The 25,567-nt window shown below is 39.3% G+C and overlaps 1 protein-coding gene across 5 annotated transcripts in view; it reads right to left on the bottom strand.

Moving 5' to 3' along the window:
• Nucleotides 1-25,567, bottom strand: part of NRF1 (nuclear respiratory factor 1) — a 129,132-nt gene that overhangs the window by 35,830 nt on the left and 67,735 nt on the right. For 3 of the 5 annotated variants that reach the window (XM_070423883.1, XM_070423884.1, XM_070423885.1), the window contains exons 5-8: nucleotides 19,425-19,565; nucleotides 3,132-3,290; nucleotides 2,240-2,437; nucleotides 1,576-1,677 (exon numbers count right to left, since the gene is read on the bottom strand). In XM_070423883.1, coding sequence (XP_070279984.1) covers nucleotides 1,576-1,677; nucleotides 2,240-2,437; nucleotides 3,132-3,290; nucleotides 19,425-19,565 — 600 coding nt within the window. The remainder of the gene's footprint in view (nucleotides 1-1,575; nucleotides 1,678-2,239; nucleotides 2,438-3,131; nucleotides 3,291-19,424; nucleotides 19,566-25,567) is intronic. The other 2 variants (XM_070423886.1, XM_070423888.1) reach the window with 2 other exon arrangements.

The raw sequence follows: 25,567 nt of genomic DNA, 5'->3' as shown, positions 1-25,567 counted from the left end.
GCTACTTACAGGTCACTCATCCATTCCCACAACAAATGACTTAAAAATAGTGTTAGTTTGCTGAAAAAGCCATAGATATGTGACTGAGATTGTTTATCCTTCAAGCTTTCTGTGAAATTTTGGCATTAATGATCTTTGAATATGTGAAGTTATTTAGTAAAATGGGTTTCAAAGACTCTAGAGAAGTGTGTGTAAGAAACACAAAGTTCCTTTCAATCTGGAAATGAACTTCTCTACCTCTTTCAGACTGCAAGGAGTGTCCTCTAGTTTTAGAGTTTGGGGACTGATGAATTTTCCCCTTAGCTAATCCATACTCTTTCATAATGTTTACAAATTTATAAAAGTAAGTATCTTGTTTTCCTTCACCTTTCTACACTGGAAAACCAAATGCTAGCTCCTGCCCCAAATCTCCCCAGACTCCCTAACTGTTAACATTCTCTCCTGAAGGCATAGATCACTGTGCAGCATCGCTTACAGCCTGGACCATAGTTCATTTATGCAGACACTTCTCACCCGCACCAGACAGGAGCTCCTTTAAAGCAGAGTTCCTAAGTCAACACATCAATTGCACATGGCAGGGGCTCAATAAATGCTGGCTTCCCTTCATCTCACTAGCCATGAGAACCTTATCAGTTCTCTCCCCTTCCTGAGATGTACAAATGAAAGTGACTTTGTGCTGTTCTGAGTAGAAATGCTCCTTGTTTTGAACAAGGGTAAGATAATTTTAACTTTATTTCTAATACTTCTCTTTGACATTTGTGGGCTATTTTTCAAACTTCAGGCATATACCATGTTTTAGGGAAAAAGCTCATAGGGACTTAGTAAACTCTTTCCTAAACTTCACCGATAGCTCACAGCCCAGAGTCTAGACAATGTATTAATGAGCTTTTAACACTTATTCTGGACTCTGGGCAAGTCTCCTAACCTCTACATGTTACAGTTTTCTCATCTATAAAATAAAGGTGATAACAGAGTTTATGCTTCATAGGGCTGAGTGCTTACTCTACCAAGTACTTCATAAAGTACTTCTATCTTTAGGTTAACATTCCACAGTTACCTTGATTTTGGTAGGAAAGGATTTTCCTGTGAAGCCTTTTCAAATGCACATTTAAAATGTAATAAATCATTTCTACTGATTTACAAATATATTTACCCTTTCAAAGAATGCTTTTGTCAGCTCCAGTTTTAATGATCTAATTTTAAAAATAAAACCTAAAATTTAAAGTCTTTGAGATTCACAGCATAAAAGTATTAAATGGATAATCCCCTTTTATAGTATGTTAAACAAAATGATATATTATAAATATAAAATTGTAAATTCCTAATAGTTAGGTCGAATCATAAAAATCCACAAATTTCAATTGTTATAATTAATACACGCGGCATAAGATCCTTTGTAAAAGGTTTGAATAAAATATTGCGACAGATATGTAGGCAGCTTTCATCTCTTCATCTCTTCACTTCTCCCTCACCTATATATCCAAGTACTTATTTTTACTTCTTATTGACTTTATTGGGGTGACACTGGTTATATTCAAGTATTTAAGCAGATGCAGACAGTATCCTCTTTCTTACCTCGCCATCTGCCACAGCAGAATAATTCACTTGGGCAACAGTGACTGTGGTTGGCAATTCTGAAGCATCAGCCAATGTGGCTACTGTTGCCCCTGTACCAACCTAAAGAAATGTATGGAAAGCAATTAAGTGTCAGTGGATGAATCCTTCTACTTCTCCTCTACTCAGAAGTTAATATTCATTTAATCCTCAATTCAGCATAAATAACAATAGGCTTTGTAATAATATGAAATGAGTTACAAAATTATATCTCAGACACTGAGTTTCAGAGTTTTACTTTTTTAGAAGCTATCACATTTTACTACGCGTGCCCAATGTCAGTCAATCAACTTTTTACTCTTACCCCAACCTGAATTTTAGAGGTTCCCTATCTACTAACAATTCTTAGAGGTAATGCAGAAGGAATATTTCCTGGTTATTGACAAAGTGAAGCAATTAAAAAAAAAAAATTTGGAAGTGTCAAGAAAAGCTATTTAAAGCTGTTTTTAGCAAAATGCAAACAATTTAGAATATTATTCAAAAATGAATTTTCAGTAGGAAGATCTTGGGGAGCTGTATAAAATTCATACAGGAGTTTGCAGAAAGGAAGCTTTCTCCACTCGGAGGTGAGGTGCTCTCTGATCTGCCCCAGAAGCCACAATCTGGAACCATAAGGTTTACTCACCTGGATAAGTGAGACAGTGCCATCAGGGTTACTAAAGGTCTGGACTACGGTCTGTGATGGAACAAGATGGGCTATACTGTGTGTGGTTGTGGCCTGTGTTTGTGTTTGCTGATCTTCAAAAGCATACAAAAGGTCCTCCCGCCCATGCTGTTTATAACAATTTTTAACTATGGTCCGTAGTGCTTGGGTCCATGAAACCTGTCACCAAAAGACCAGAAAAGCACATTAAGTCACAAAAATGGTGGTTATTCAGTCCCACTATGGAATAAGCAGTTGACCATTTATCAAGACAAAACAAACCTCGGACAGAGTAAACTCCCTTTTTCCTAAAGAAACTCAATACCAAGTACCAACAATTTCCCACTTTTGGATTTTAATTACTTTATTCTAACCTGTGGCCAACTCTTAAAACTTCTGACAGAAGATTACTCTTTTCTCAATAATTTTACATTAAGATTCTCAATTTCCAAACTAACAGAAAACAAATATGCAGAAAAAGGATGACATTTAGTTTAGTCTTTCTTCTTTTCTATCTGCAGACATGGCGAACTTCACATCTCTCTAATTCCACATTTATATTTTCAACAGTGATTCTTGCTAACCAGAACTAAAAACATTTCTAAGTCTTAAAGGGGTTAATAATTTTATTACAAGTTTCTTCAGTTTTTCCATGCAACTCATAAAATTAAAACTGCTCCGAAAGGCCTATGCAGAGAGAGGTGTAAATTCATGGGAAAGGCTATACAAATCAGAGACGAACTTCTTTGGGGGGACAGGCTTGACTATAACACAAATGTTTCTAGACTCCTTAGCAAAAGAAGTAGAAAGACAAAAAATGAGGGGGTTGATTCAAAATGGAAAAGCAACAAGCAACTCAGGCCAGAGGACTCACCCTCTGCTTTTGCTCTTCTGTGCGGACATCGCTCCGGACATTCGCCCACGGGATATCTTCAGGCCACCAGATGGGCTTGCAGCTTTCTTTGCCCCAGCCTGGTTTTCCCCGACCTGTGGAGTACTTGAGCATCTCTGGAATAAATGCCCGAAGCTGGGCCTGGAAGACAAGGGTGTGGTCAGCGGTAGTCATGAAAGATATCTGGGATGTGTTTGTGTCTCCCACCAAATTCTATGGTTATCACACAGAGAGCCTTCCTGGAGGGCTGAGGGAGCTTCAGTATGTGACTGATGAGCCCACTGTTTTCCACGTGTTACTATAGCTCCACAAGTGATTGAGAACTATAGAAACGTGAAGAAAACCTTAAGGTGTATTGCATAGATTTGTTCCTGTAAGATCAAGAATACCTGCCCCCAAGTTTGATTTCTGCCTCCCAAGATACTACTGATGCTACAGTTTATTTCCTCTCTATAGCTTCCACAAATTTAAGGTGTCAAACAAAATCACCATATTTTCAACATTGTTCTGGAGGTAGTTATCAGGGCAATTAGATAAGAGAGAAATAGGAGGTGAGCAGCAGGTAAATCATTATTACGTATAGATGAAATGACTGTGTATATGGAAAATCCAAGAGAATCAAATGAAATTCTACTATAAACATAAGAGAATTCAGTAAGGTGGTTGGTTACAAAATATATGAAAATAAATAGGCTTGTCCGGCCAGTGTGGCAGTGTTTGAGTGTCGACCCATGAACCAGGAGCTCACATTTCGATTCCTGGTCAGCACAAGCCCAGGTTTTGGGCTAGATCCCCAGTAAGGAGCATGCAGGAGGCAACCAATTGATGATTCTCTCTCATCACTGATGTTTCTGTTTCTCTCTTCCTCTCTCTGAAATAAATAAAAAAACATTTAAATAAATAAATAAATAGGCTTTACTTAATAAAAAGGGAAAATACCCTAAAATTCTTCTAGGAAGCTTTGAGTAAGCTAGACCAATGTCTTTGAGTCTGACATATAGAGATAGTGAAGTATGTGTGATCTTAAAAACATTATGGACGTCATTTAGATTTATTTTACAAATTGAATCCAGACCAAACAGGTATTAAACCAGAGAGACAACTGCCATTCTTCTTTTTAAAAAAATATGTTTTTATTAATTTTTTTAAAGAGAGAGGAAGGGAGAGGGATAGAGAGTTGAAACATTGAGAGAGAAACATCACTGATTGGCTGCCTGCTGCCCCCCCCCCCCCCCCACTATGGGGGATCAAACCCACAACCCAGGCATGTGCCCTGATTAGGAATCAAACCTGTGACCTCTTGGTTCCTGGATCTATGCTCAACTGCTGAGCCACATTGGTTGGGCACAACTGCTGTTCTTTATCTCCTGGCAGTTATTACACTGTGTGTATGTTGGGGGGAGAATGGAAGCCTACTTTGTGAATGTTCTTAATTGCTGACAATGATTTCTGGCAAAAGAAGCAGTTTATCAAGCTATAATCTTCCTTCCCAGACATTCTGCTTTCCTTATAACCTGATGGTCTACAACACTCCAGAGATAAACCCTATCTTCCAGCACATCCATATTGCCTCTATAGCTTAAGACCAAAGGAGAGGACAAATTTAGCAATGAGTCAGACCCAAGGACACAAGCCTGTAGTTGTCAAACAGAAAAAGAAAAAAAAAAAAACAGAAATGGGAATGCTAAAGTATTAATGAGAGATGAATGCAGCAACACTTTTATACTGAAGAGCCTATTTAAAGATCAGGTGTTCCTATTTAAATATTATTCTACCAGAAGATGACACAAATTACCACATAATAGGGAATCATGAGCCCAAATCAGCAATGTTTACCTAATAAAGGAAGCTATGGTTGATAGTATTTACATTCCTAATTCTTGTGCTGAGTCTGTCATTTCACCTCTCTTTCTAAGTCCACCCTCTCCCAGACAGTCTCCTGTCTACAGGATATGATATAATACACTCTGTTATATTTGGCTCTGCAGCATCAAGCAGCAGGCTAATAGAAATGTATCCATTTGCAAACCCAGGCTATCGGCTGGCTCATGAGGTCACTCCTTCAGTTATTTTAAGAAAGTGCATCTCAAAGTCATTTTTCCCTTTATCCTGGTTTCCTAGGAGTGTGTCCTTTTCTAGCCTCAGATAGATACACAGAGAAGGGAAGGGCTTAATCCTCACACTCAACATTTACATTTCTTCATATAAAAAAACAATGGTTTTCTCAGATGCATAAATAAAATAAACTGATACCACAGACTTTTATAAGACTCCCTCCCCCCCTTCTTTTAATCTCATTAAGTCTCTAGAAGGGGAATTCTTTACATCCATACTAAGTAGAGTTTGGAGATAATGAAATAAGGCGGCTAAACATTTCTAAACTAATGAAAGACTAAAGCTTCCAGAAAGAACTCACAGCTGAAAACGCCTGGTTGACAGTCGCTCAAACCTTACTTGGAGTCCCATATAGTCTCCAATTCTGATCGTTTCCTCAGTTTCTGACCCCAGCCATTTGCACCAACAGTTTCCCCTGCTCCTCAGTTCTAGGTCACCTTGGCACATGGCTTCGACTCTCTCACGCCAGGCCTACCATTGGGTTTCAAGAATTCACTGGTTATTCTAAGAGTGAACACAGCACCAGCCTACTCACTTAAACCCTCCGTTCCCCTCTCTCCAACTACTTGTCTCCTCAAGGCCTTTGTCTTTGCCAGTAGACATCCAAGCTCAAAACCGCAACACCCATCTAGCCATTCATTGCCAGTTCAATTCTTCCTTCTTTGAAATGTCTGTGATAGTCAATCTCTTCTTTTCCAGTCCCACCTTCACAGCCCAAGATTAGTGTATGCTTCTACTTGGCTTTCTTGGGGAACTCCCCTCTCTCTTTTTTTAAATATAAAGGGGCCAGGTGGGGACTCAGGAGGTTGGCCTGCAGGGGAGGGACTTCGGGAGGGCTCCAGGGCGTGTCCAGCCCATCTACTCAGTCCCGATCGGCGGGACCCCAGCAGCAAGCTAACCTACCGGTCAGAGAGTCTGTTCCCTGGTGGTCAGTGCACGTCATAGTGAGCAGTTGAGCGGCCTTATCATTAGCATATTACACTTTGATTGGTTGAACGGCTGAATAGCTGACCAGACACTTAGCATATTAGGCTTTTCTTATACAGGAGATATATATATATTTTTTTCCCCCCAGAGGGAGAGTTAGAAACAACGATGCACACCCTCTACTGGGGACCGAGCCCACAACTGGGCATGTACCCCAACAGGGAATCAAACTGTGACCTTCTGATTCATAGACTGACGCTCAACTACTGAGCCACACGGCTGGGCTCCCCTCTCTTCCTCATCACACATATCCTTGACAGAGCAGTTCCTTAAATATTACATAGCTCCAATGCTCAAAACCCTTCAAATGGCCTTTTGCTATAAACAACCAAACTAGATTCCTCTGTCCAGCTTTTTTTGGGTCCCCCCTCAATTTGGCCTCCTACAACCTCCAGTTCCCAGTAATTCCCAGCAGGCAGCCTTGTTCCTCATTACACACGTCTCTGCACTATCTTATGGACTGCTGAATCCTTTCATGTTTCTATGCCTTTTGATATGTTCTCCTTACTGGACTACTTTCTCATGTTACTATTCCAGTGCCACTGTCCATTCCTATTGCCCAGCAAGTCCTACATCCTTTGTGAAATATGTCTTGACTACTTTTTGAGTCAGCTTTTTGCATACATCAATAAGAACACGAGTTCTATACTCAAACAGCTATGAACCTCAACTCTCTCTGAATCTTAATTTTGTCAACTGCAAAAAGATAATGATAATGGCAAACATATAGGATTAATTGAGAATCTGAGGTAGCTAATAATACATAGTGACTTGGTATTAAAAGCTATTTTATTATTATTATTTCAATCATCAGCCATCTTTTCAAATTCAAAGAAATAGCCACCATTCTGAAAATGGTTTTCTAATACTAAACACACTGTGCTAGGCACAAAGACATTTATCCTTAGTTTTTCAAAGCAGGTTTAGTGGAAAAATGCAAAAGGAGGCCTAAGAATAAGCTGATATGTATCCGACCATGTAAACATGATTGAGGGAGAAATAAAAATGCTAGAATCAGGAAGGAACAAAATGATCATTAGGACAATTCCTTGCCTTGAGGAAGCAAGCTATTACCAACCCACTCCAATGCACAGGTACTTCAGGTGATTTATTCTGCTGTATCTCTGAGCATTAAAAAAAGGTGTACAAGAAAAAAAAAAGTGTACAAGCAGATTACTAATGGAAATCATCGGAAAATGGGACTCCATAATTACAGAAAAGAGAGAAGGAACTAGGAAACATCTCAAAGATGTTTTGTGTGCTAGAAATCTCTGGATGGAAATGTTTCAAACTCGTAGGAAGAAGAGAGAGACAGGAAAAACAGAAGCAGCACAAAGGGAAGGGTACGTCCACAGGCATCCCCCCCCCTCATTAAGTTAAAAAATAGAATCATAGTGAAATTAACTGCTGGTATACAAGTTCCTATTCAGAAGCAGATCTTAGCTTTTTAAAAGTACTAATTATCAACTGCACAAAACTTCTATGTCAAAACAAGAGGTAAAAAAGCACCTTCTAATATAAAAGTTCACTTTTCAAGTCTGTATACTTTGGGGATAAAGGACATTAAGTACACAGAGATAGTAAGATTTAACTGGAAAAGGCAATTTTCTACCAGTCTATCTTTATATTTCCCCACATGAATAGTGCTAAGGCTACAGGAGCCATCAATAAGGGAAATGAGCTGTCCAGCAGACAAAGAGTTAAATGATTCTTTCCAGAATTCAGCACTGTGCTCTCATTACCAGTTGGATTAATTACTGGTGCTGGAGAGTTTTGGAAACCCAAGCTATTCAATGTGCTTATTAAAGAAGGTTTGTCTTTAATCCGCAGGGGAGACAATCAACAGGATCAGCGAAGGTAAAGCCTGCCCTCTCAGGCTGTCCTCTAATTGGGCAGCAAAAGCTTTCCTGGCCCTTATTCTAATTTTTGACCTCTAGATGGGCTTAAAGTGTCCAGCTTTCTCAGTAAACCCACCTCAAACCAGCAAAGAGTAGAAAATACCACTCCATCCAGGGCACATTCAGCAAAGAAAAAAGGTATCAAATTCATGCCAGTGGCAGTCAAAAGGAAAGATTATGTGGAAACCACCGATGGTTTAAAAAAAAAAAAGAAGATTTTCTAAAACTCTAAAAAGTTTAATCTGGCTAAAATGACATAATGATTCTTACTCTCCTAGTTTTCCACTTGTAAATTCAGTTAATTCTTTGCTGTCCAACATTGCATTATCTTTATATATTCCCAAATCCCCTTTTCTCATTCCTCCTTTGTTCTGCATGTACCCTAGTCAAGGGATTTTGAGGTTCCTGATGTCCATTTATTTTCAGTTCCCAAGAAAAGGCTTTTCAAAACAAAATATCAGCCAACTCCCCTCTACTGAAGAGGTCAAAGAATATGTAATGAATTTACAGAGAAGGTTGCTGAAATCAAATCACGTTGAAAGGTGACGTTTACTATAGGTTACAGGAAAACAGGAATGTGGCAGGGAAGGAAAACTGGAGAATTTTCAGACTGTAGCTTCATTATTTTCATTTAAATTATGAACTTCCAGTTTGACAGACCCAATCATATTCAAATAAACATTTAAAGGGCATAGGGGTTTGTCAAGGGGGGGGGGAAAGGATACTTATGTAATACCCTTTGTAATACTTTAAGCGAAAAATTAAAAAAAAAAAAAAAAAAAAAAAAAAAAAACATTTAAAGGGCAGAGGAAGAAAAGCAAAATGATTTTTTTTTGCTCACTATTTGGGATTATCTTTACCACTGATCTCTGTTCAGAGAAATAATGAATGTGGCTTCCTTATTAGAAACGCCATTCCCTAGCAGTGCTAGCAGAAACACTGGCCTCTCAATCTCATTTTCCCATAAAACACATTCCTATAGCAACAGGGGAAGAACTCTGGAAGGAAAGATAAGTTTAGAGAATGCAAGGGACAGCCAGTGAAGATACTCATTTAGAGACTCCTCTTTCAAGCCAACACTTCTGCTCCTCTACATCCACACCCAGCCAACTAGCAAATGGTCACTCTCATTAATCAAAATGCCCTTAACACTCTGCCTTCTCTTCGAGTCTCACGTTGGTCAATTTCTGCTAGCTTATACTGAATGTACTCTTTTGTACAAAAATTTAAATAAATAAAGTCAAAGTCCTCTTTTGATTCACCCCACTCCAAACCAGTCACCTGTCCAGAGGCATTAGTTTGATAAACATCCTTCCTTATCAGCCAAATTCTATGCATTTACATAAATATATACTGGAGAGACACAGTTTGATGTGATGAGAGAAAACACAAACGGTACCATACTGTACACATTCTACTACAACTCACTTTTCCCACTCAACATTTCAACATAGAGATCTTCTCATTAGGTAGTACAGTTAAAATAATCTCATTAAAAAATAATTGCCTAGTATTCAAGGTGTAGATTTTTCCATTTTACTTAACAGTTCTATTGATAAATATTTAGGTTGTTTGTAGTGCATGTACATGCTTCTTTGTGCACACAGGTTTGCAGAATGTATTTCTCTAGCAGAAAGTGGAATTGCTGGTTAACAAGGGTATAAGCACTTAACATTTTAATAGATACTGCCCAACTGTCCTTCAAAAAGACCTTGCCAATCCCAAATACAATGCATGTCGATCCTCATTTTTTCATACCTTCCCTCACATTTTATTATTACCAAGCTTTCTTTTTTTGGCTCATCGGATGTGGAAGAAATTGTTTATTTTATCTATTTCTTAAATATATTTTTATTGATTTCAGAGTGGAAGGGAGAGGGAGATAGAAACATCAATGATGAGAGAGAATCACTGATTGGCTGCCTCCTGCACACCCCCTACTGGGGATTGAGCCTGCAACCTGGTCATGTGCCCTGACAGAAAATCGAACCGTGACCTCCTGGTTCATAGGCCAAAACTCAATCACTGAGCCTTGCTGGCTGGGCGAAGTTGTTTATTTTAATTGTCATTACTAATGAGGTTGAGAATCTTTTTTATGTTTATCGATTGTCTTTTCTTTTGTGAACTGGTTAGAATGCTTTGCTTATTTTTCTAGTTATCTTTTTCTTTTTCTTAATTTGAAGAAAATATCAATCTGTTCTGGACATTCATTCTTTGTCATATAATTTGTAAGTATTTTCCCCTAGTCTAGTTATATCTTGAATATGAGATTTATGTGCCTATTCCCTTCCCCTAGTATTCCTAAATATATCCTTATTTTTTTTACTCTAGTCACAATAAGCTATGTCCTATTTAAAAGCACATCCAATTTTTTGTTACCTTTATATTCTCTTAACCTCATCTTGCCTATCTAATATTTACAAAATATGGAATGGTACCATATACATAAACACTTTTTATTTTTTTATTTTTTTAAAATATATTTTATTGATTTTTTACAGAGAGGAAGGGAGAGGGATAGAGAGTTAGAAACATCAATGAGAGAGAAACATCAATCAGCTGCCTCCTGCATACCCCCCCCCCGGGTATGTGCCTGCAACCAAGGTACATGCCCTTGACTGGAATTGAACCCGGGACCCTTGAGTCTGCAGGCCGACGCTCTATCCACTGAGCCAAACCAGTCAGGGCCATAAACACTTTTTAAAAAATAATTTTAGACAGTAAGGAAAACCTACTTTGCATATAGATTCTGACTATAGTAAGAAGCAGCAGTTTCAAACTGTTATCCACAATAGTGGTTCTCAAAGTTGGTTGCACACTGGAATCGCCTTGGGACATTAAACCTACAGATGCCTGAATCTCATCCCCAGAGATTCCGATTTAATTGGTCTGAAGTGTGGCCTGGCACTAGGATTTAAGTTCCCCAGGTGATTCTATTGTGCAGCCAAGTTAGAGGACCACTAAAATAAAATACTTTTTATCCAGCCCTGCTTCAAATACTTTTATATATTGAAGTAAAATATACACAAAATTTACCACTTAATATATATAATTTAGTGGCATTAAGTACAATCATAATATGTACAACCATCACCACTATGTATTTCCAGAACTTATTCACCAGCACCCCATTAAACAGTAACTCCCATTTCTACTTTCCACAGCCCCTGGTAACCTCTACTCTACTTTCTGTCTCTCTGAATTTGCCCATTCTAGATACCAGTAACTCATGTAAGTGGAATCACACGATATCTGTCCTTTGTGTTTGGCTTGTTTCACGTAGCATAATGCTTCTACTCTTTGAGTAGAAGAGGCCAGACCTATGCTTTTTCAAAACAAAACAACACTCAAAAAACCTAAATTGAAAACTAATGTTTTCTAAGTAAAACATGTCAAGCCCTGTGAATAACTTCTTCCTGATGAAGCAATCACTGTGCTGAATGTTTCTGAAGGTTTCCCTGAAAACTGGTGAAGAATTACTATCCTGTTGCATCATCACTCCAAGGGAATATTAAAGCAACAGAGACTGCCCCAGTGAGAGTAAGAGAGGACAGTAAGTTCAAGGTGGGGAGAGGGAGCAGAGAAGGGAAAAAAGAGTGGATTTCAACCAATAATATAAACTGGTCTTTCCAGAGATATTTCTTCTGTAATTATAATGTTTGCCTGAATCTCTTCTAACACAAATTCTAAAAATATTCACAACCACCTAAGAACAAGAGAATCCTATAGGACTCAAGTGTGGTAAGAGCAGAACTGATGTTCCACTAGCAAAATCGTAATTATTACTTAAAGACTCTTTTAAAAAAACTCCTTAGAGTCAAAGTGTAGTCTGGGAATCAGCACTTGGGCATCACCTGGGCGCTTGCTTCGAGGCAGAACCTCAGGTCCCACCCGACACCTACTGATTCCGTCTGCATTTAAACAGACTCTCAGGGAGTTCCTATGCACTCTGAGTTTGAGAAACATGTCTCTGGTCTGAAGTATTCTAGAAAATGTTGCTAACCAGGCTTTCAAAATCCCTGAAAAAGAGGACTTTATTATTTCATTGTAAATGAATTCTGGGGTTGGAGAATGGACACCAAACTAAAATTTCTTCTAAGTCTTCCTCAACCTCCTTCACTTCTTATGCAAGGAGGCAGACAGATATGGGAGTTCTATCTAGCCAGCATGCTTCAAGTTGCCTAGTTTTCATTATGTCATTAAAAATACAACAGAGCTATGTGTTTTTTTACACATTAAAGGACTTTATCAGAACTCTATCCCTCTCCCTTCCTCTCTGAAATCAATTTTTAAAAACCCTTTTTTTAAAAAAAGTATTTTATCAGGATCAATATACATTAAAAATATAAGAACAGAAGCTTTTCAGGTAAACATTCTATTTACTAATATAGAATTATACTTTTATTTTTATTTATTTATTCTTTAAATATATTTTTATTGATTTCAGAGAGGAAAGGAGAGGGAGAAAGAGATAGAAACATCAATGATGAGAGAGAATCATTGATTGGTTGCCTCCTGCACGCCCAACACTGGGGATCAAGCCAGCAACTCTGGCACGTGCTCTGACCAGTAATTGAACTGTGACCTCCTGGTTCATAGGTTGACGCTCAACCACTAAGCCACGCCAGCAAGGCATGTTGCTCTTCTTTCCATGTAAATTCTAAGGACAGCTAATATCATTTATTCAATTACACTGTCCCCAGATTTTCCTATCCTATATAATAAAAGGCAAATATGCAAATAGACCAAATGGCGGAACAACTGAACAACTGGCCACTATGACATGCGCTGACCACCAGGGGGTGTGTGCGGAGCATGGCAGGCGCTGGCCATGCTGGGATGGTGGAGCAGGTGAGCGGGGGCGCCAGACCAAGGCAGGGCACCAGTCGCTGTCATCAGGGTGAGCCTCTGCTGGTTACTGAAAATTCTTTGCTCCTGCGCGCAAACGGTCCTACCCAGTGTTCACATTTGCTGCCAGCGCCAGCGCCACTCGCACCTGCAGCCGGTGTCGTAGCTGCTGCTCGTACCCACTGAGCCGATACCAGTCATGGCTGCCAGCCCTGATTGCCCCTGAGGGCTTCTCCATCTCCCCCTGCTCCTAAGGGGCGATCGAGGCAGCAGCCGCCACTTGCACCTGCTGATGGTGCTGGTCCCAATCGCTCCGTGCAGTCATTAGGTGCAAGTGGGGCCAGCGCCGTCAGCAAGTGGGAGTGGTGGCGGGAGCAGGGCTGCCAGCAGACAGGGGACTGGGGGCTACGGCTGGAGGGGCCAAGTGGATGGGCCGAAATCCGCATCTGTGCCTACCACAGCCTTGCAGCCCACAGTTCTTTTCAAGGTGCACAAATTCGTGCACTGGGCCCCTAGTCTATATATACATATACATAAAAGCCTAAGTGACCAAACGACCGGTCGACTGGTTGCTATGACGTACACTGACTACCATGGGGCATACACTCAATGCAGGAGCTGCCCCCTGGTGGTCAGTGCACTCCCATAGCCAACACCTGTGGCTGGCTGGCCAACCTCCCCGCAGTCCCTCCCCTCAGCTGGTCAACCTCCTGCAGTCTCTCCCCCTGGCAGGCCAGCCCCCTGATCAGCCCCAATCGCTGGCCAGGCCAAGGGACCCCACCCATGCATGAATTTGTGCACCGGGCTTCTAGCTTTAAATAATGCCGTGAACATGTAAGCATTTTAAATTGTGACATGCATGCCAACCTGCCCTTTGAAAAACTCATATTAATGTACATCCCTATTGATGGATAGAGAGCTGTCAGCCTGCTCTCTCTGAGTCTGTCTCTGGTTTTGTTAGTTTTATTCATTAGATTCCAGATATGAGTGAAATCATATGGTTCTTGTCTTTGATTGGCTTATTTCACTTAGCATAATGCTCCCCAGGTCCATCCATGCTGTCACAAAGGGCAAGATTCCCCTCCCCCATTTCTTTAAGGCTGAGTAAATGCACCACAACTTTTTCTACTATTGGGACACTTGGGCTACTTCTAAATCTTGGCTGTTGTAAATGATAGCTGGAATGAACATAGAGGTGCATATATCATATAAATATATATAAGTATACATGAATATATATATATATATATTTTATAACCCTCATCCAATGATATACTTCTATTAATTTTGAGAGAGAAAAAAACATTGATGTAGGAAACATCAATTGGCCGACAACTGCAATCGTGGTATGTATCCTGACAGGCCTTTTTGTGTATAGGATGCTCCAACCAATAGAGTCACCTAGCCAGGACGGTGGATATATCCACCGCCCCCCCCCCACGCCCACCGCAAATTAGAAAAATTTAATGACTCCATATATTCTTTATAATTAGTGTTTTGGGTTTGTGGGATAAATTCCCAGAAATAAAATCTCTGGGTATAAGGCAGTTCCATTTTTAATTTTTTGAGGTAACTCCATACTACTTTCCACAGTGGCTACACCAATCTGCATTCCTAACAATGGCACATGAGGGTTCCCTTCTCTCCACATCCTCGCCAATGCTTGTTTGTTGATTTATTGATGATAGCCATTCTGACAGGCATGAGGTGATACCTCATTGTGGTTTTAATTTGCATTTCTCTTATGATTAGTGATATTGAGCATTTTTTTCATGTCTATTAGCCATCTGTATGTCCTCTTTGGAGAAGTGTCTATTCAGGTCCTCTTTTCCATTTCTTAATTGGATTGTTTGTTTTTTTAGTTTACGTTTCATAAGTTCTTTATAAATTTTGGATATTAATATTATCAGGTATATCATTAGTGAATATGTTCTCCTTTTCAGTAGGTTGACTTTTCATTTTGTTGATAATTTCCTCTGCTGTACAGAAACTTTTTAGTTTGATGTATGTAGTCCCTCTTGTTATTTTTTTGTTTCCCTTGCCTGAGGAGATATATCAGAAAAAATACTGCTATGAGAAAAGTCCAAGATTTAACTGACTCCTATGTTTTCTTCTAGGAGTTTTATGGTTTCAAGTCTAACATTTAAGTCTTTATTCCATTTTGAGTTTGTTCTTATGTATGGTGTATGAAGGTGGTCTAATTTAGTTATTTTGCACATATCTGTCTAATTTTCCAAATACCATTCTTTGTCAAATATCGACAATAAAGGCTTGGATTTATTTCTGGGCTCTCTAGTCTGTTTCATTGTTCTAAATGTCTGTCTTTATGTTAGTACCATGCTGTTTTGATTACTATGGCCTATAGCAATGATGGCGAACCTTTTGAGCTCGGCGTGTCAGCATTTTGAAAAACCCTAACTTAACTTTGGTGCCGTGTCACATATAGAAATTTTTTGATATTTGCAACCATAGTACAACAAAGACTTATATTTTTGATATTTATTTTATATATTTAAATGCCATTTAACAAAGAAAAATCAACCAAAAAAATGAGTTCGCGTGTCACCTCTGACATGCATGTCATAGGTTCGCCATCACTGGCCTATAGTATACTAGTAGTTGATATTTGGTAGTGTGATACCTTGAACTTTGTTCTTTCTCAAGATTGTTGTGGCTATTTGGGTCTTTTGTGGTTCCATATAAATTTTTGGAATAATTATTCTAGTTCTGTGAAACACAACATTGGTATCCTGATAGGCATTGCACTGAATCTATAGATTGCTTTGGGTAGTGTGGACATTATATTTATTATTTATTTTAATATATTTTTATTGATTTCAGAGAGAAAGGGAGAGGGAGAGATAGAAACATCAATGATGAGATAGAATCATTGATCAGCTGTCTCTTGCACGCCCCACACTGGGGACCGAGCCTGCAACCCGGACATGTGCCCTGACTTTGACTTCCTGGTTCATATACCACTGAGCCATGCCAACTAGGCAGTAGTATGGACATTTTAATGATGTTAATTTTTGCTATCCATGAACATGGTATGTGCTTCCATTTATTTATTGATTTGTATCTTCTTCAATTTCTTTCATCAGACTTATTTTCCAAGTACAAGTCTTTTACATTCCTGGTTAAGTTTATTCCTATGGTTGTTTTTTGTTTTTAAGTAATTTTGGAAGGGATGTTTTCTTAGTTTCCCTTTCTGATAGTTCATTACTGGTGTACACAAATACAACTGATTTCTTGATATTTATTTTATATCCTGTTACTTTACTGAATTCATTATCAGTTCTAGTAGTTTTTTTGGTGGAATCTTTAGGGTTCTCTAACAGTATCATGTCATCTGCAAATAATGACAGTTTTTCTTCTTCCTTTCCAATTGGAATGACTTTTATTTCTTCTTCTTGTCTGATTGCTATGGCTAGGACTTCCAGTACTATGTTGAATAAGAGTGGTGAAAGCGGACATCCCTGTCTTTTTCTGATCTTTAGGGAAAAGCTTGTAGTTTCTGCCCATTGAGTATGATGTTAGCTGTGGGTCTGTCATACATGGCCTCTATTACACTGAGGTATGTTCCTTCTATTTCCACTTTGCTGAGAGTTTTTATCATAAATAGATGGTAGATTTTATCAAATGCTTTTTCTGCATCTATTGATATGATCATGTGGTTTTTATCTTTCATTTTGTTTATGTGGTGTATCACATTTATTGTTTGAGAATGTTGGACCAACCTTGCATCCCCAGGAATAAATCCAACTTGATCATGGTGTATGATCTTTTTAATGTATTGTTGGATCCTCTGTGCTAATATTTTGTTGAGGACTGGAAACAACAGTTTCAAATTTTTTATCTCTAACACGATAATTAAACTATTTGCTCTGACTTTTGTGGCCATCAGCCAATTCTCGTGATTATCAGTATCCAGGACTATTTCAACCTAGAACCTCAACTGTGACAAGAGGGGAAATATGCCCATCACAGGACAGGACTCTACCTAACTGCATTCTCAATTAGAAGCTTACTCGGCTTTAGATGTACTTTATACCTGAGATACAGAATAAATTCTTTACATCAATTAGATTAAAAAAAAAATCACCTCACGTTTTTTTTTTAACCAGTCAGAATGGCCCTAGGAACAGAATAATAGCAGGTATGAAATGGCAGAAAAAGTTTACATAATGCCTTCCTTTTTGAATCATTATTTAGAGATCATTCAAGTATCCACAGAAAGATCTCAATTTAGCTTTATATTTATAAAATGTTGTATTACTTCAGACCAAGTCTCTAGTTCAGACTCAGTAGGAAGAAAAGTGTTCCTCCCTAGCAGCAGCAGCAGCAGCAGCAGCAGCAATGTCTGTACCGAGCGAATCCCATTCAGGAACCTCACAATTCAGTTACCCACTACGCTGGATTCATTTCTGCTCTGACCCCTACATCATCCACTAGACAGATACTGACCAAGTATTATTTAGAATACAGATGTTATTTAGGTGTTGGGCAGCTGTACTGGACAGTAATGAAAAACAGGAACTAAGACCCTACTGGAAAGACAGGCCACAGATAAGTACAGCAGGTTCTCAAAGAATGCCATCTCATTATAACATTGGTGAATGCTATGGGCACTTAACTCTTGTTTATATCAATTAGCCTATGGTAAAACTGGTTTCCTTGTATGTCATTTCGCTTAAAGTTGCAGAACCTATCAAAAATGTTAAGTGAGAATTTATGTTACAAATACAATAAAATACAGGATGTATTAGGTAGTGACTTGATGGGAGAAGAAAACTTCATTAGATGAGACAAGAAAGGTGATATCTGAGCTATACTTTGAATAAGGTAAGCTCCATCACACAATGTTCTGGGAGAAAAATGTTGTAGGCAGAGGGAATAGCAAAAGTAAAAGAATGAGCTTGGGTGTCTAACAAAAAGAAAGAGGGCTAGTTTGGCCGTAGCACACTAACTGAGGGGGAAGAATGGACAATGAGGTTGAAAGAGGTCAGATTACATAGGGACTCAGAGGCCATGGCAAAATCTGATTTTGAACCGAGAAATAGTGAAATCCACTAAAGGGCTTAAACAAGAGTGACATGACCTCATTTGTTGTTTGTTTGTTGTTGTTTTTTTAAATCTCAGGTGGTTCTGTTGAGCATGGCCTGCAGCAGAGCAAGAGTGGCAGCAAGGAGATCAACAAAACTGATCAACTGAAATAGTCTATGTGAGAGATGCTGAAGGCTTGGGCTAGGGTGTGATGGGAACTGAGAAGAATAATCAGATTCAAGGTATATTTCAGAGGTGAATTGGCATATCTTGCTAATAATTAGATGTGGTTGGTAGGAGGATGAGGGCAAAACAGGGAAATCAAGGATTTACTTCTATGATGGGATATGAGCAACCAGATGGACAATGGCATCATTAACTGACATGGGCATAGGGGAGGAAGAGATTTGGAGAGTGCAGTGGGTGGGGGCATTCATAGGTTCTGTTTTGGGCATCTGGTATCAAGGATCTAACAGTAGTGGTATAAGCTGGGGTGTAAACAGAATATAGATGGGATACAAAGTCCTCAGGACAGGATTAGATCACTTGGAGAGAAATAAAGATAGAGCTCTGGAACATGCCAACACAGACCAGGTAAGAAGAGGAAGAAAAGCCAGCAGAAGAGGGAGGATCCGCCGAGTAGGAGAACATTCAGGAGAATGTGGGGTCACAGAAACTGTGTTAAGAAGAAAGAAGTAATCAACTGTGTTAAACGCTGCTGGAAGACAGGAAAGGAAAGAAAACTCACAACTGGATTTAGCAACGTGTATTAATAAAAGTGAGAAAATATGTTAGAAAAAGGCATTTAGCTTTGTTTAAGCTGTCACTGTTAAAGTTAAAAATTTTTAAAGAAACAATCTCAGCAACATTCCTGACGTATCAGGCTCAGTACATTCTGACTCCCCGTCTGAAAGGAAGAGGAGGGGAGCAATGAGTAAGGTGTCCTTCTGAGCTTTCCATCCTCATTCCCTGGAGAGGGAGCCTTCCTTGGCAGTAGTGTGGTGGGACTCAGAATGTGCACAGAGGAGCAGCTCAGCCCAAAAGAGGCGAAAAGTTTACTTGCTCCACTTTACTGTGATTCATCCAAGTCCTGACAGTCTCCTTTCCAAACCAACTCCAAGCTAAGTTTCTTTAGCTAACCCAAGGATCCAAGAGGCAGTAAACAACTGCCAACAGAAGGAGGAGGCTACATCCATGTCCCTGGTGGGGAGCCTTCGTCTGGCACAACATTTTCTTTTCCAAGAGTTCTCCTATTTCACTATAAGCTCCAGGCTGAATCTCACTCTAGTGGTATCACTGAGGACAAAACCAAGTAAAGTCACCTGAGGCCCACCCACATCGGTGCCACTGTCTTTGTGTCTCCTCACTTCCCACCCCTTACCTGGGTCATTTTATCCACAGAGACTGGAATTCCATCGATGGTGAGAGGCGGCAACTCTGAGTTAACTTCCTGTGGCACAGGGGCGTGTTCCGCTAAGGCGGACTCCAGGTCTTCCAGGATCATGCTCTTGTACTTACGCACCTGCAGGGAATTAGGGCAGAAGTAAACAAGATGCCCAACAACCAGGGAGGGAAGGTGCAAAGCAATTAGCGAGTGGGTGGGGCTGGTCTCCCTCAGCCAGTCCAGAACCCTAAGAACAAACACTTCTACAACTAGCAGATAAAAACACCCACTGGCCCCAAAGACAGCACAATGTACAGAATTAAATGAAAAGAAATTACAGGGAGCCCTATCCAGTTTTCTCAGTGGTTAGAGCATCAGCTCATGGACTGAAGAGTTGTGGGTTCGAATCCAGTCAAGGGCACATACCTCGGATGCAGGTTTGCTCCCCGGGCCTGGTCAGGATGGGTGGGGGAGGTAACCAATCGATGTGTCCCTCTTACATCGATGTTTCTCTTTCTCTGTTTCTCCCCCTCCCGCCACTCTCTCTAAAAATCAACCAATGGAAAAAACATCCTTGGGTAAGGATTTACAAAGAAAACAACAAACGAACAAAATTTACAGGTAACAACAGTAAAAAGGAAAAAAGTTTTTACAGAAATACTGCTTCTCAGTTAAAATCATGTTTTCTGTCAATGCTGGCTCCATCACTTGTTCCAGGTCTATTAGGAATGGCTTTCATTATATGGCATTTCCCGGGCCATTTAATAAAACCTAACTGTGGCAGTTAAACGCCAAAATCATTTTCAAGATGACCAAAAGCTTGTCTCTAAAACTTTTGTTACTTTTCTGCAAAGCCAGACTACCAAACAGATTGGAGATTCAAGTGCACAAGAAGCTGACATCAGAAAAAAAAACACCAGAGGTGAATATTGTAGCTGGGTGGCAAAGGTGCCACTGTTAGTAAGGCCCAAGGCCAGAGAGAGCCCCACAGGTCAGGTCCTCCTCCTTTCTGGTACTTCCTGATGACAGAGGTGAACTTCAAACCCATAATGCCTTTGTGGTTTTGACAAGCACTGGTCTGAACCAGTATTGTTCTGAGTCCACTCTTTCCACTGCTACTGAAAGGTCTCTCAAAAGACAGAGAACTTAACAGCAGCACATTTGTACGTGCGCACATTCTTCTATGGTGAGCAGAAACGGTAGAGAGACACTGGATCCTACAAGCAACAATAATAGGTTCATTCACTTACAAGAATGCACAAGGGGGATGAGAAAGCCTTTGGGGATAACAAAGAAGCCATGGAATTATGAAAATGTGACAACATGGGATAGACAATTAACTTGCATTCAGATCTCAAGCCATTAACTTAGGAAAAAAGGGAAGATAAAATGAGTTTTGCTCAGAAGTTACAACAATGTTTGAGTCCTAGGTTTTCTGCTAAGTGGACTGGACTCTCAATCAGGACATACTTCCTTATAAATATCTCATTATAAGGATTAAAAAAACAAAGATTCCCAATACTCCACCTCCAGCATGTGAAAAAGTAAAAATTATTGTTGGCCACAAAGTACAACTTTTGCAGTTATAGAACTTTCCAAATAGGTGAACAATCAAATGGATAAAAGAAAAATAGTGCAAACATGTAGAATCATTATCACTCTAAAAATTCAGTTTTATCCTGGTTTCTAATAAAAAAGAAAATTTCAAAAAATTTACTAACTTATTTATTGTAATATAAGCAGCTGGTGCTGCCATGGCAACTTTAAGGATTTACATTTTCTGCTTTCTAGGTTTCTGTATCCCAGGTAGAGTTTTTATACTACCAACCCACAGAAAAACTGAACCTTATAAACCTAGGTTCTAGTCTTTTTTTAAATATATTTGTATTGCTTTTCAGAGAGGAAGGATAAGGGAGAGATAGAAACATCAATGATGAGAATTCATTAACTGGCTGCCTCCTGCATACTCCCTACTGGGGATTGAGCCCACAACCTGGGCATGTGCTCTGACCGGGAATCAAACCATTACCTCCTGGTTCATGAGTGGACACTCAACCACTGAGCTACCAGGCTAGGTTCCAGTCTTTGAATTTTAATGTATCAGGTTAAATCATTATATTAGTAGTAGGATCATATAGTAAGAGTTAATGATAATATATAAAAATTAATTTCATTGTGCTGAAAACACCAGGCATTTGAAGATGGGAAATCATTAGATTATTACTATGTAATTAGCTAGTTTCAAACTATTTCATCCATTTTTATGGGTTAGTAAACTATAGGAATTCATATTCAGGCATTTAGCTAAACTTATCAGTGCTAGGTAATTCCTTAAAAATATCTTGAGATTAAAAACAAAACAAAACATGATGGTAGGGCATCCCTCAGAGAAATTTACAAAAAAACTTCAGGTTATGACCACAGTATTTTTTAATTAATTTTTTTTCGATTACAGTTTACATTCAATATCATTTTGTATTAGTTTCAGGTGCACAGCACAGTAGCTAGATAATCATATATACTTTACAAAGTGGTTCCCCAATACTTAAGTACCTCCTGACACCATACATAGGTATTACAGTATTATTGACTATACTAGAGGCCCAGTGCATGGATTCATGCACCGGTGGGGGGTCCCCTGGCCTGGCCTGCACCCTCTCACAATCCAGGACCCCTCAGGGGATGTCGGAGAGCTGGTTTCAGCCCAATCCCTGCAGGCTAGGCCGAGGGACTCCACTGGGGCACAAATCCGTGCACCGGGCCTCTAGTATGCATATAAGATCTTTGGTTAATCTCATCCCACCCTCCCCACTTCCCTCTGAAATTCATCAGTTTGTTCCATGTTTCCATGCCAGTGGTTTCCACTCCTGCGTTGAGCGTCTGCCCCCTGGTAGTTAGTGCATGTCACAGATACCAGCCAGTCGACCGGTCACTAAGGCTTTTATATATGTAAATTCCCTATACTGTACTTTATATCCCCATGACTATTTTGTGACTACCAATTTGTACTTCTTAATCCCTTCACCTTTTTCACCCAGTTCCTCAACCCCTCTCCCCTCTGGCAACCATCAGTCTGTTTTCTGTATCCATGAGTCTATTTCTGCTTTGTTTGTTCACTTATTTTTCTCTTTAGATTCTGTATAAAATGAAATTATATGGATTTGACTTTCTCTGTCTGGCTTATTTCACTTAGGATAATACCCTCTAGGTCCATCTAGGCCAGGGGTGGGCAAACTTTTTGACTCGAGGGCCACAATGGGTTCTTAAACTGGACCGGAGGGCCGGAACAAAAGCATGGATGGAGTGTTTGTGTGAACTAATATAAATTCAAAGTAAACATCATTACATAAAAGGGTACAGTCTTTTTTTTTTTTTTAGTTTTATTCATTTCAAACGGGCCGGATCCAGCCCACGGGCCATAGTTTGCCCACGGCTGATCTAGGCTGTTGCAAGTGGTAAGATCACATTCTTTTTTATGGCTAAGTAATATTCCATTATAGATATGTATTTCTCTGATGATTAGTGACATTGAGCATCTTTTCATATGTCTATTGGCCATCTGTATATGTCTCTTTGGAGAAGTGTCTATTCAGGTCCTTTTCTCATTTTTTAACCAGATTGGGTGGTTGGTTTGTTTTTACCGTTGAGTTGTATGAGTTCTTTATAAAGTTTGGATATTAACCCCTAATTGGATGTATCATTGCTGAGTATCTTGTCCCATTCAGTAGGTTGTCTTTTCATTTTGTCTATGGTTTCCTTTGCTGTGCAAAAACTTTTTAGTTTGATGTAGTCCCTATTGTTTATTTTCCCTTTTGCTTCACTTGGCTGAGGAGACACATCAGAAAAAATATTGCTATTGGAAATGTCTGAGTATTTACTGCCCATGTTTCTTCTAAGAGTTTTATGGTTTCAAGTCTTACATTTAAGTCTTCAATCTCTTTTGAGTTTATTCTTGTATGTGGTGTAAGAAAGTGGTTTCATTTCATTTTTCTGCATGTATGTGTTCAATTTTCCCAATGCATTTATTGAAAAGGCTATCTTTGTGTCATTGTATATTCTTGTCCCCCTTTGTGAAATATTAATGGACCATGTAAGCATGGGTTTATTCCTGGGATCTCTGTCCTATTCCATTGATCTCTGTCTGTTTTTATGCCAATACCATGCTGTTTGATTGGTATGGCCACAATCGTTTGGAAGTTGTTTATTTGTTTTTTCAATGTTTTTATTGACTTGAGAGAGAGAAAGGAGAGAGAGAGAAACATCAGTTGCCTCCTGTATGCACCAACTGGGAATCGAACTGGAGACCTTTTGGTGCATGGGACAACACTCAAACAACTGAACCACACGGGCCAGGGGTGGAAGTATTTTTATGTCTGTTTTGTGTTATTTGTATTTTCAATATACATATAAATAACTTTTCTTTCTTCTTTAAAAACATATAAACATATGCACATATAAATGAAGTTTCTTACTCTTATTTCCTACTTCCCCATCAATCAATCACTCACACTCCCCCTCCCCCTCCGGGTGCTCTGATTAACCTCTTCTCTTAGTTCTGTAGGTCTGACCAAGACGGGGAACAAGGGAGGTGACTTTTGATGTTCAACAGCACCAGAATAATGCCTTTAAATGGCTGCTTTCCTCCCCCAGAAAGAGCTAGTAGTAGCTACAGTGAGTGTTTGCTTATAAACAACCATCATGACCTTTCACAGGACTGTAGAGAACTGGGAGCTAGCTCTATTTGTTCCCCTTTAGAAGAGAAGGCAAAGACTAAGAAAATGAGACTGAATTTGAAACTTCATATTAATACCCTGGACAAATCTATGGAAGATGTGGTTCTCTATCACCTTCAATGCAAATCCTAGAGTGACTTAACCTGGCTTTATTATTCAGAAGTTGGGAAACTTGGGCAAATCACTTAACCTCTCTGAACTAATACTCTCATTTACAAAATGAAATATTAATATACCTACACTTCAGCGTTATTGCCAGAATTGAGAATATGTATACTTTAAAGCTTTGTAAATCTGCTATACTACACAAGCATTAGTTACAACAATCCTCTGCACTCAACAATTCCATAAGCATGTAGAAAATGCAGATTTACTTTTAAAGTAGAACCAAACTCTACATATGGTTCTATAACCTACTTTTCTCATTTAATACATTTTCACCATTTGAAAAATGTTAATAGAAAGATCTGGGTCATCATGTTTAATGGCAGTGTAATTGTCCTATCTATAGATGAGTCATTAATTTATCTAACAAATCCCTTATTTTGAAGTTTGAGGTTACTCTCAATTTTTAAAAATACTATAAAGATACTATAAAGATAGTGCGACTAATACCCTTACACATACATCTTTGCTCATTTAACCAATTATTTCTTTTTAAAAATATTTTTTGTTATTGATTTCAGAAAGGAAGGGAGAGGGAGAGAGAGAAATATCAATGATGAGAGAGAACCATCAATTGGCTCCTCCCTGAACACCCCACACTGGGGATCAAGCCCCCAACCTGGGCATGTGCCCTGACTAGGAATCAAACCACGACCTCCCAGTTCATAGGTCTACGCTCAACCACTGAGCCACGCCGGCCAGGCCTAAGCAATTATTTCTTAAGAATAAAATTTTAAAAGGAAACTGGGTTAAAAAGTATACATTTGGGGCACTTTTTATAACTTTTTAAAAAACAGTTTATTGATTTTTACAGAGAGAGTATGGGAGAGGGAGAGAAAAACATTGATGTGAGAGTGTAACATCAATCAGCTGCCCCTTGCATGCCCCTATAGGGGAACAACCTGGGTATGTGCCCTTGACTGGGAATTGAACCAGCAACCTTTTGGTGCACGGGACGACGCTGAACCAATTGAGTCACACCACCAAGGCTTTGGGGCACTTTTTATACCAGTTGCCCATCTGTCCTCCAGGAAATTACACCAATAATCTGCCTGTTTGACATGTCAATTTATATGTATTAAAAAATATATTTTTTATCAATTTCAGAGAGGAAGGGAGAAGGAAAGAGGGATAAAAACATCAATGATGAGAGAGAATCATTGATCAGCTGCCTCATGCATGCCCCCTACTGGGAATTGAGCCCACAACCTGGGCATGTGCCCTGACTGGGAATCAAACCGT

Source organism: Myotis yumanensis, unplaced genomic scaffold (assembly GCF_028538775.1).
Source record: "Myotis yumanensis isolate MYYU_CA2020_CCGP unplaced genomic scaffold, mMyoYum1.0.hap1 SCAF_9, whole genome shotgun sequence".
NCBI classification, from domain to species: Eukaryota; Metazoa; Chordata; class Mammalia; order Chiroptera; family Vespertilionidae; genus Myotis; species Myotis yumanensis.
This window is presented reverse-complemented; position numbering and strand designations above follow the sequence as displayed.